Here is a 12146-nt window from a genome sequence, read left to right as displayed (position 1 = left end):
CACATCACTCTGTTCTCAGAGCAGCTGGGGGTCAGTTTAACAAATAGCTAAAATATCATAATATATCCAAAAGGGGTTTCTCGCTGGTTCTTGATATCCCCACTGGCTCTTAATATACAGTCTATTTAAATTCTTGATTTAGTATTATTGAGACTACAGAAACTGTTCACCATCCAACTCCTAACTATACCATTATATGGTATGGCTTGATTGCCTCTTATTACATTACCCTATTGAGAGACAGCCACATCTTCTAATCTTTTACAGTTTCTCATTACCTCCAACTTTAAATTAGAATGTAATAGTGCAATCTCGGCAGATAATCCCAGGCTGTTTAACTTTAAGCTCATACAAAAATTTAGTATATCCTATCATATTCTTATATGTAAAGCTTTTATTTACATCACATTGTTTCCACTTTGATATTTCATCCCTCTCCCACAAACCAATTCCTCATTGGAACGAGTCTGGTAGCCTGATAATATTTAACAATATTTGATATTGAAATTTCTTCACTTTCTGGTGATTTTTGTAATTGTTGTTGTTGTTTATTCGTTCAGTCGTTTCCGATTCTTCGTGACTTCATGGACCAGCCCACGCCAGAACTTTCTGTCGGCCGTTGCCACCCCCAGCTTCCCCAAGGTCAAGTCTGTCACCTCCAGAATATCATCCATCCATCTTGCCCTTGGTCGGCCCCTCTTCCTTTTGCCTTCCACTTTCCCTAGCATCAATATCTTCTCTAATTGACTTCTTAGGCTCTCATATAAATCTAATAACCATTCCTTACCATTTTTGAAATACTGAAATAACTTTTTTGTATTGTTAGCAATATCAGTTTATGTACCTAAAATATACTACATTGATTTTTTTTTACTGCTAATACTCTTATTTAACACGATCATTTATAGTGGGATAATTCATCTAAATCCTTCTCTAGTCTAGCGACATGTTTGCATTGATTACCAAATGCTGCCTCTACTGGCTACCTAATTGCTACCGCACCAGGTTTAAGGTTTTGAGCCTTGTGTACAAAACCCTAAACTTGAGACCAGGATAACTGAGAGAGTGCCTTCTCCCTTACCAACCTGCCTTGTCACTGAGCTCATTAGGGGGCATGCTTCTGGTGTTCCACATGGACCTATGCCTGATTAAAGTCCACCAGGAGAAGAGCCTTTAGAGTGGTGGCCCCCTTTCTTTGGAATTCCCTGCCCCAGGAGGTCACTGTGTTGTTTCTGGTGCCTCCTGAAAGCAGCTCTTTTTCAGACCAGCCATGGTTTTTATTGGTATTCTGTTTTTAATATGCTGTTTTAATATTTGCATCTTTTTACTGTTTTATTTCTTGTGTTCACCACTCTAGAATCTATTTTAGATATCGAGCAGTATATAAATACTATAAATAAATAATAAATAATTCCAGCTTAATTCCACCTCAACACCCACAAGCAAAGGCTGTGACAGAACTGTGCAACAGCATGGAAACTTTTTTAATTTCCATAAAGGTGAAGGACCTGCACTGCATCCTCTGAAGTGGTACAGTCCATAAACAAACACATCACATGAGGCTGATGATCCTGTAGCTTGATCATGGTTCTACCATCTTGCTCCCACTCGAAGTGGAAATAAGAACAAGTGAAGTGAAACTCTGTTGGAGCAGCTAGCATTGGAAGTACTGAAGTGTTAGCCTTGTAAACGTGACAGGTTTTATTCCTTTTTAAAATGTCCTTCCAGCACAGAAATGGGCCTGTGTTGCTCTCTAATGTTACGCTGCATTCAGAGCTTTCAGCCTTCTAGCTGCAAACTGATGCAGAACTTCAAGGGAGTGGATAGTGTTGGTTGTGCTGATTTCCGGGCTGATGTATATGTACTAGAGCTTGTTGTTCCTTTTCCTATCCAGGGCATTTTGGGAGTGTTTATCATGGAACCTACATTGATTCATCCCAGAGAGAGATACGCTGTGCTGTTAAATCCCTGAACCGTGAGTAATCCCTCCGTCCTCTCATAGTGATGGTGACTGCACTTACTGGCCTGGATCATGGGCCCGTTCTCTAACATGCCTCCCCAGTTGCAATGAAATAATGCGCCGGTGCAGCTGTTAAAAAATCTGAAGGACATGCGGCACACCCTTCTTCCAGCTCAGAGTGCACAGCATCCATGAATGTTGCTGCTGCTGCTTCTGCTGTTGTTGTTTTAAAAAAAACAACCTAATGAGTTGACTGTTCCACCCACCCACCCCTCTGATAGGGTGACCATATGAAAAGGAGGACAGGGCTCCTGTATCTTTAACAGTAATATAGAAAAGGGAATTTCAGCAGGTGTCAATTGAAGAGGGTGAAATTCCCTCTTCATCACAACAGTTAAAGCTACAGAAGCCCTGCCCTCTTTTGTATCTGGCCACTCTACTATAGCTAGTGTAGCTTTAACTGCTCTGATGAAGAGGGAATTTCACCCTCTTCAATTGACACCTGCTGAAATTCCCTTTTGCACTTTACTGTTAAAGATACAGGAGCCCTGTCCTCCTTTTCATATGGTCACCCTACTGAGCAAAGGGATATCATGCTACTGCAGCTGGACCAGAGCTAGTGCAGATACAGCATACGTGGCATTTTTTCCCATTGATTAAAGCCCTTATTTAACTTTGGGAGGTGGAGGGGGGATGGCCTTAACCTGGAGGACAGGGAAAACTGCCCTACTTTGCATTCTCCTGCTCAGCCAGTGACATGGTACAAGGAGACACCATGAGCTTAAGTGCCATTTTCTACTGCAAAGCCTTGGTGTCCCTCTGCAATGCCACTCCACTCAAAGTAGGTGAATAGAATTGTGAAGCACGGTTGGGGGTGGAGGAAGAATTCACAACACTCAACCTTAGTCTGCCACTGAGTGCTGCTAAGAGATGCTGTTAAAGCTTCCCTGGGGAAATTCGCTGCAGGGAACAACCCTAGCCGGGGCTGGGGGCTGGGGAGGGCAAGAGAGGTAGGGATGCTCTTCTAGTCAACCTCTGTGCTGCTTCCTAATCATCTTAAATAAGACATAGGTCAATACCAGGCTTCCAGGGGAGTCAATCATCCTCAGGGCTTTGTCAGTCTTTGAGTAACATGCATTGCGTTGGCTGGCAAGGCTTCTCTGGATAAACAGAGCATCCCTCGGGGCTTGGAAAACAAAGTGCCAACTTGATGCAGCTCTGTACAGTTTTCTTATTACTATCCCTTCCTCTCTTATTCTCCACAGCAGCCTCCCCCAATCTGATGCCCTCCAGCTGCTTGGGATCAAATCTCATCAAACTCAGCTAGTGTGAGGCACCAGTTGGGGGGCACCAGGTTGGGGAAGGCTGCCCTGCAGCATTGAGTGAAGGGCTAGGGCTGGCTCTTATCTGGTTGAGCTTTTAGATTGTATTTTATATTATGGTTTTATACTGTTGTTTTATACTTTGAATGGTTTTGATTTTTGTGAACCGCCCAGAGAGCTCCGGCTATTGGGCGGTCTAGAAATGCAATAAACAGACAAACAAACAAACAAATAAATAGCTTGCTGGCACTGCCTCCAGCAGGTACCAACTTCTGCTACCAAGACTGGGTAGCGTTGCCTGTGTATTGGACCCCCCTTCATGCCAGTAACCCATTTCCCAATAGTTTCATGATTCCTTTAGACTTATGGGGTAGCAAACAAGCATATTGCTTCAATGCCTTTATACGGACTTTTTTTTTTAGGGATCACTGACCTGGAGGAGGTGGAAGAGTTCTTGAAAGAGGGGATTCTGATGAAAAGCTTCCATCACCACCACGTCCTCTCTCTCATTGGGATTACCCTCCCCAGGGAGGGGCTCCCCCTGGTGGTGCTACCGTACATGAAGCACGGAGATCTGCGCAACTTCATCCGTTCCGAAGAGAGGGTGTGTTACTGTTCTTTCCACATTCGGCTTAGGCCGGAAAGCCAGCTTTGGGGCTGCTTGCTCTACGCCAGCATGTTGACTAACCTGGTCTGAATCTACCTTTGGGTTAGGGTGATCCACCGTTTTGAGTGTGTGAAGCAGAATGCTTTTTTTAAAAAAAGGTTGGGCTACAAAGATGTCCCCCTCCCTTTCAACCATATTTGCTTTTGCTTTGGCCTTGTGACTCCCCCTTACACACGTGCGCACGCACGCACGCATACACCCCCGCAGTAGTCTTTCTGATTAATCACTATAGGCCTTGCAATTTCCCCTGACTATAAAAGCCTTCTACCCTGGGGTGAGCCATGAGCAATGGAGCTGCTTTCTGGTGGACAGAAAGCACTGACATCCATCCTGCAGCACAGCAGAGTTCATTACCTAAAGCATTCTTCTCAGGCTTCTGCGAAAGCATTTCATGTGTGCAAACCATCTTATTTGCAGTAGCTTCTGCTGCTGCAACAGGGTGCGGGAGCGACAAAGTCCCAGCAGCAGAGGTTGGTTTGTGTTCATTGGTTTTTTGTGGGTGGTTGTGTGGGTTTTTTTTGCTGACTCTTGACTCTTCTTGAGCAGTAGGAACGTGAGCTGGTGACTGATGCTTCTGCTGCTAGAGATGCTCAGCCCGGTCTTGTCTCCCTCCCATCCTTGTCAATGCGGAACTAGCTGCTTTCTGCTGAGAACTGCAGTAACACCACCAGTCCCTCTTTCACTTTGGAAACACAGAATCAGAGTTACGGGGTCCTCACTGTAGGCCAGTTCCCCTCTTGTAGCCAAGATCATCTTCAGCATTGCTGTTTGCAATGATCAAGTAAATGGGACGGTGATTAATGCAGGAAAATCTAGATGCGGCTCTGTAGAAAGGGATTCTGTGCTGTCTTGTCCCAGCAACTCTCAGTCGAAAGTCTTTTACCTTCACTCACACAAAACGCTACAAATGTCCCTCGGTGCTCAAACGTATTTCGGCTATTCCAACTGTTTGGTGTTCCCGTGTCCCCCAGCAAAACTTTATTTTCACCCCACAGGGCTTCTTCTGACGGCTGACTTACACCGATGCTTAGGTGTTCTCTAAAAGCAAAGAACTATGTCTTGCACACATATGTGCAAAACCCAAACATCAGCTTCCCCTGTTATTCTGCCCAGCTCTCCCCATGAGGTTGTGTCCTGCCTACTGTGTGGGGAAAGTAATCAGGGGTGGCGGGGAATTACAGGAGGAAAGTGGGGGTTCTCCATTCCAAATCACCCTCTCTCAAAGCTGCTTTGCCTAGAGGAAGAGGCCATCAGTGCCTTGTGATGCTGCACTGTGGGTGCATGGGACGTCCATGTAGATCAGGGTGGGCACCTTATGGCCCTTCAGATGTTGCTGGGCTGCAACTCCCATCAGCCCTCATCATTGGCTGCACTGGCGAGGACTGATAGGGGATGCAGTCTGACAACATCTGGAGGGCAACATCTGTATGTGACAACTAAATAAGTGGGTTTTTTTCACTGTATGTGCCCATGTATGTGATTATATTCTTGCAGATTTCTTGCAGTTTTCAATTTGGAAGTGTTTTCTTTATGTAGAGGAAATGCTTAATGCAGTGTAATCTACAAAGCACCATTTGGGGGTGGGTGGGTGTAGTATGCTCTCATGTTTGTTTTTAAGATGGGAAGATCTAAACCACCTCATCTGACCTCTGCCGTCTTGTCTGAGCCAGTAGGCTGAGCAATGACATTTGACAGCACTTGCTGTGTCTCTCAGAGTTTGGGAGCAAGCCCTACAGCAAGGTCATCGTGTAACTAATGTTTATACACAGAGTCTGGAAACTTTATAGGGAGCGAAGCCAAGGCCTTCAGTCCTTTCCAACTGATTGCGATGGAGAAGAAAGCTTTTCTCACAAAAGCTTTTTTCTTTTCTTTTTTGAAGAATTGCACACCGTCACTCCTCTTGCCTTCCTTCAAGTTACCTGCTGTTTCAAGGACAGCACATTTTTATCGCAATTGTACCTTAGAAAAAGTTATACTCCCCCCCCCCCCCCCAGGCAGCTCATCCATTGCCATTGTAAGCACAGTGCTTACAGTTGCTGCGTGCACATTTTGGATGCAGCTTTTGGTGTAATTCTCCCCTCTTCCCAGTCCCATTTCATTAACTGTTTTAAATCAGCATGTCATACTTTGAAGGTTTTACAATTTAGGGCGTGTTTGTGGTTTTGGAAGGTACGCACACTTTCCCCATCTTCACTGGAGAGGAGCGCATGGCTTTTAAAAAAAGAAAAGAAATAGTGAACCACAGCAGGGCACTCCCATTTCCCCTGCGTCTTTTATGTGCAGATACAGTATCACGCGATTGCTGCTGTAACAAAGCTTGTGTGGGACAACCGCCAACAATTTTGGCTGGAGCGCACTTCTGCGGGAGCGTATGGAGAGGCAGTGAGAGCCTTTGCCCACTAGGGGGCCACACAGGCATACGCATGTAAGATATGGTGGCAAAGTATAAGGAAAGTTTCACACAAGACCCAATCCCTGCATTGATATCAATTCCGTGTACAGCGTTATGCACATCCCTACACGTGCCTTGTCAAGTGGTGAGCGTCTGTTTTGCCACACAAACAGGAAAGATTAAATTTGCCGAAAGTTCCTGCAACCTGGTTATAAGTATAGACACGGGTGCTCGCCACATATGACTATATAAATGCAATATGCTCTCAGTTTCCTATGCAAAAGTAATGCAATTTGTCATGTGTGAAACAGCCCTGAAATTAACTTCAAGCCATGCTGACTTGTGGGAACTACAAGGAAGCAGCTCAGATCTCCAGAGGGGCATAAACTCCTGAGCCAGATGGAAAACTCATTTTAAGTTTCCTCAGTGTCAAGCAGTGGTATGTGGTGTGTTTTTTAATCCCCAGAACCCTACTGTGAAGGATTTAATAGGCTTTGGGCTTCAAGTGGCTCGAGGGATGGAATATTTGGCCCAGAAGAAGTTTGTACACAGAGACCTTGCTGCTAGAAACTGTATGTAAGTACTAAAATGGAGGTGGGGGGTTACACACACAGAACCCTGTATTATGGAGAGGAATTGGTTGTTGAAGGACAGGCATGGATTTATATACATATGGCTGGGCTTTGGGCTTCCCGGAGCAGTCTGTTTGGTTTATCCCTTTAGCGAATTTATTCGCAATGTTTCAACTGGAACATTCCCTCCTTGGTATCAGTTGGTGTTCCCTACATATGGCTCCCCCACCCCCATGCACTTAACATTGTGTCAATGAATATTGATGTAGGTCTGCTGGGCTGCTATCTACTGCTAGCACCAGTATTAGCAGGTTAAACATCCCACATGGAGGATAGGTCTTATGAATGGTTGCTAGTCCTGATGGCTATGTGTGATATCAGAGACAATATGCCTCTGCACACCAGTTGTTGGGGAACCTGAGCAGGATGGTTCTATTGCACTCGTGTCCTACTTGTGGGTTTCCCCCAGGCAGCTGTGGGGCCACTGTGCAAAACAGAATGCTGGATGAGATGGACCCTTGGCCTGATCCACCATGGTTCTTCATCTGTTCATAAGGCTTTGCCACTATGCTACAACTTCTTCTTCTTCTTCTTCTTCTTCTTATTATTATTATTATTATTATTATTATTATTATTATTATTATTATCCTTATCCTCCTCCTACCTTTTGTCTAATGCTGGGCCTCAAGATGGCATTACAAAATTTAAAACATATACATTTAAAACCTATAAGTAGAAATATACAACATTAAATATATATTAAATATATTCCAATATTAAAACATTTAAAATGACAGTTTTAAAAGTCCTTGGCACAGACAGAGGTCCCGATTATTCGCCAAAGGCCTGCCGGAACAAAGCAGTCTTTGCCTGCCTCCTAAAGCACTTCAAGGAGGGAGCCAGTCTAGCTTCTCTGGGAAGAGAGATCCAGAGCACTGGAGCAGCCACCGGGAAGACCCTATCCTTTTAGCTCTTCGTTGTTCTTTGAGCCATAGACGAATCCAGAGGCAATTTCTGCAGTAGTTGCCTATTACATGTGGGGCAAAGCTGCTCTATCTTGCCCCAGCAAAATCTCATTGGAAAGCTGCTAAGTACTTGAAAGGATGCAAGCACTCATTTTCAGGATTGGGTAGAAACGGCAAAAATGCTTAATGGTGCCTCTGTGTTCAAATGAGTGCTGTTTACCTGGCTGCCACATTCCTCCTGACCCACTCACCCCTTTCCTCTCTGTATTTCCCAGGCTAGATGAGACCTTCACAGTGAAGGTGGCTGACTTCGGTCTAGCCAGAGATGTCTTTGACAAGGAGTATTACAGCATCCGGCGACACCGCAGAGCAAAGCTCCCTGTGAAATGGATGGCTCTCGAGAGCCTGCAGACCCAAAAATTTACCACCAAGTCTGATGTAGTAAGTGGAGGCAAAGACAATGTATAGTCTTTGGGCGTAGGAGCTCCCAGGGTGCTTGTAGTTTGTCCTCAGTGTGACGTGTCGTGGTTGCGTAATCTCTGAAGCAAGGAGTTTGGGGAAAGGGCCCATTATGACAGCAGCTGCTAAATCATTACAGAAGCAAGCTTGGACAAGCCCCAGGCTTGGACACTCCCCTGCCCCCTCAGCCTAGACACAAGGAAGAGATGTGAAGCTTTTGCTTCCATTTCCAACAGACTGCATTTACTCATTTCATCCAAACAGAGCTGTGGTTAGTGTTAACTATGGTTTAGGGAAACCAGCCAAAATAATTAACTATGGTTCAAAGTTGGCTTGTTTCCATAAACCATAGCTAACATTAACCATAATCTGTCCAGGTTCAGTCATAATGAATAATTGTTGAAAATGAAAGAGAATGTTTCCAATCTCCTACTCATGATCATTGCAGAGGAGGAAATGGGAGGAGGCACACAAAAGCCCAGAGGCTCATGTATGTAACGCTAAACCAGAGTTTAGGATTACATGTGAACCTGGCCCATGCCATGCCCCTGGACCAGTCTGCTGCTTACCATCACAGGAAAACATAGGCCTCAAAAGTGCTGCTCCATAAAGCTAGCTGCCTGTGGGTGCCCAGTGGTAAGAATTTGCCTCTTCCTCTCTTGTTACCAAGTTGGTGTGATGGTTAAAGCAATGGTAACTTCCTGGTGTTCTCTCACTTGCCAGCAGTGATGCAAGGAGAAAGCCTGCTCAGTATGAATTTGCTGCACTCAGCATTGCGCCAGGTTCCTTCTCTTTCTGTTACTACCTTGCAGCGTGTGCTTCTGTACCTCTGAAACAGCAGGAGAGAAGGAAAAAGAAAGCCTGATGCTAGGGATATGAGCCAAAGGATATGAGCGGTAGGGGAAGTTCAGGGATGGGCCCAGTGCAAGATCCAGATGTAATGTCAACACTTTCACACCCAGGGTTCAAGATTAACTGAGAGGAATGGTAGAGCTATTCATTGTAGGGGTGCTGATGGAGGCATCCCAATCAAGGTTTGAGCCTCAGAGCAAGGTAGGATGAGTGAGGAAGCACTGTGCATCTGGGAATCGTCGTGTGTGTGTGTGTGTGTGTGTGATTTTCCATTTAGAGTGACAAAATGCAAAAGCCTAGCCCTAGCTTACTTGTATTGTAAACTTATATCAGAAAATAGGTCTCTTGGCTGACCAAGCAAGCCAGGGCAGACCCCTCTGATAAATATTTTTATATCCTTTTTAATTTCCTTTTATATCCTCATGTGTAAAAGCCTGCATCTTAATATCACAAAAATATTTGATGCTTGTTGAATGGGGAGTGGTGGAGGATGCTGGAGAAACAGCTTCTCCTGGGTGCCCTGTTGGTTTGTTTATAGCATTTTGCCCTTCCCTCCAGCTTTTAAAAAAAAGGCTCCCAGAGCAGGCTCTGATGTTAATTCGTCTGCCCTCCTGACTGTTTGCAAACTATCTGTGGATCCCATATTTAAATCGCTATCTCTTCATTCTGCTGAATGTGTTCTTCATCTGTGCATTGTGCTCCTCTGCATAGTGGTCCTTTGGGGTCCTCTTGTGGGAGCTGATAACACGAGGGGCTTCACCATATCCTGAAGTGGATCCATATGATATGACGTGCTACCTCTTGCAAGGAAGAAGGTTACCCCAGCCTGAGTACTGCCCTGATTCTTTGTAAGTATATATTAACTTTTTGACAGGGCCACAACCAGTTCGCAGACCTTCTTAAGTGGGGCCCTCTGCCTTGGTCCCACACCCTGCTCCCTCAATCCCCTTGAAGCGCCACTTCCCTCTAACTCTGAGGACTGCACCTCAGACTCTTCCATTGAGCAGAGAGGCCCTAGGAAGCACTCCCCAACCAGATGCAGCACTTGAAGAGATGGAGCTCTCAGAGGGACTCACCTAGCTATAACATCCTGCCCGTTATTCTGACCTGGTGCTGGGGTAACCACATCTTACCTGGCTGCATGTCCCCTCCTTTGAAGTGTTGCCTTTGCAGGATGATGGGATCTGCCATGGAACAGGACAATGGTGAATGCATGGTTACGGTCACAATACCACAGTGCCCTTTGGATCTGAAACTAAAGTGCTTGGCTTGGTATTCTCCCTGTTCTAATATGTGTCTGTTTTTTAAATTCTGGCCAGGTACGTTGTAATGCTGAACTGCTGGACCCCAAATCCGGAGGAGCGACCAACTTTCTCTTCCCTGATCCAGGAGGTGGAGCATATAGTAGCCTGCTTAAAGGGGGAGCATTATATCAACCTCAATGTCACCTACGTTAACCTTAATCAAGACCAGCCCTTCCCCCCTTCAAACAATGGCGTAGATGAACTGGACTCCAGTGGGCTGAGTGAGGCAGAGGTTATGGGTTTTCACTCAGTGGAGTGACGCTCTTCTCAGGAAGCTCATCTTCGAGCATAACACTATGCAAGTGTCTGCTGCATGTCTTCCTGTGTCAACACACTTCAGACTGAGGACGTTTCCTGACCCCTGCTCTGTTCAGGGCTTGGAGCTTCCCTTTAGATGTTACCCACCCTGTGGATTCAAAACCAATATGGTCAGAGACTGTCTGTGACATGAATCCCCCATTCTCCATTCCACTTTGGGTGGGGCTAGAGAATCTCGGAAAAAGGCAGAGATAAGCTCATCCCTCCCATAAGAGGTGGGGCTGGACCCCTTAAGCTCTAGAAAAGAGACATTCCGAATACTTGGGAGCATATGTGCTGACCTGTATTTTATTACAGGCTATAAAGTAATTTAATGTCTCAGCCTGTGGTTGAATTTGAATATAAAGGAATAAATTGACTGTTATGTGCTGTTTACACCAAGAATTGTTTTGTGCAGTGGCTCCTTTTCTGCATATTCTCTTACATATGATCCCTATGTACTATATTTCTTTGGTCAGAAGTTGTAAGGGCTAAGATCTGGACTCGGGCTTAGGGGTAGGGGGTCTTTAACCCTCCCACTTCCACCACGGGCATTATGGTCTAATCTGGATGCCTACTCTAGAGTAAAAATGAAAAGAAAGTAATGTCTGTTTGGATCATCAACTGCCAAAGTTTATGGGGATGCAGGCTCAGCTATGCAAACTTACATTTAAGAACCTTACTTGAACCACTAGCGGAGGTTATTAAAATAATTCAGAGGTGGCGTCAAAAAGTACTGGAAATAACATCAGGGTCTGCCAGGACCAAAGTAGCCTCATTCATTCCCAAGGCCTGAACAGGGCCAGCTCCATGTAACCTGGATCCTTACAGCCAAACAGGAGCATGCAGACTCATGTTCTTTTCCGTTCCATGTGGCTTGACACGTTTTGCCTTGCTTCTGAAAAACGACTGAGATCCTTGGCTGGGGTGCAAAACTAAGTGATGCATTTTTCAGAAGCGGTAAGAGAGGAATTCAAAGCAGTGCCCCAGAGAGAACCGATGGATGAGGCCCCACAGCAAGAGAAGTGGCGCATCTCTGCACCATAGTCTCAGTTCATTTGAAGGTTATTTTATTAGTTTATTTAGATGTAGGGGCTACCAGAGCTCACCTGTGTTCAGGTGTAGATTTCATTTGTTTTTTAAATGCCAAGACCCTGAAATGTGAAGAAATAACAGAAAAGTGAATGTAGATGTGAAGTATCTTTCCTCATTAAGTAACCATGATTAGCCGAGTTCATGGGCTCTAGAAGGAAGTGTGTTCAAATAGAGGGCCTTATTTCAGGGCAGGGCTTCAGCCTCTGGAATCCTCTTTCAAAAAACAAAATACCGAAAGCTACCAGAATGAGCAGGGAACTT

The 12146-nt window shown here is 45.1% G+C and overlaps 1 protein-coding gene across 1 annotated transcript in view; it reads left to right on the top strand.

Annotated features, from left to right (window-relative positions):
- MST1R (macrophage stimulating 1 receptor) overlaps positions 1–11166 on the top strand; it is a 60572-nt gene extending 49406 nt beyond the window's left edge. Inside the window, exons 16-21 of the mRNA XM_063121068.1 lie at positions 1895–1975; positions 3705–3886; positions 6808–6917; positions 8154–8319; positions 9901–10037; positions 10509–11166. Coding sequence (XP_062977138.1) covers positions 1895–1975; positions 3705–3886; positions 6808–6917; positions 8154–8319; positions 9901–10037; positions 10509–10752 — 920 coding nt within the window. The 3' untranslated portion in view covers positions 10753–11166. The remainder of the gene's footprint in view (positions 1–1894; positions 1976–3704; positions 3887–6807; positions 6918–8153; positions 8320–9900; positions 10038–10508) is intronic.
- Positions 11167–12146: the final 980 nt, after the last annotated feature.

The sequence above is a fragment of the Elgaria multicarinata genome, chromosome 3 (genome assembly GCF_023053635.1).
Source record: "Elgaria multicarinata webbii isolate HBS135686 ecotype San Diego chromosome 3, rElgMul1.1.pri, whole genome shotgun sequence".
In the NCBI taxonomy this organism is placed as follows: domain Eukaryota; kingdom Metazoa; phylum Chordata; class Lepidosauria; order Squamata; family Anguidae; genus Elgaria; species Elgaria multicarinata.
This window is presented reverse-complemented; position numbering and strand designations above follow the sequence as displayed.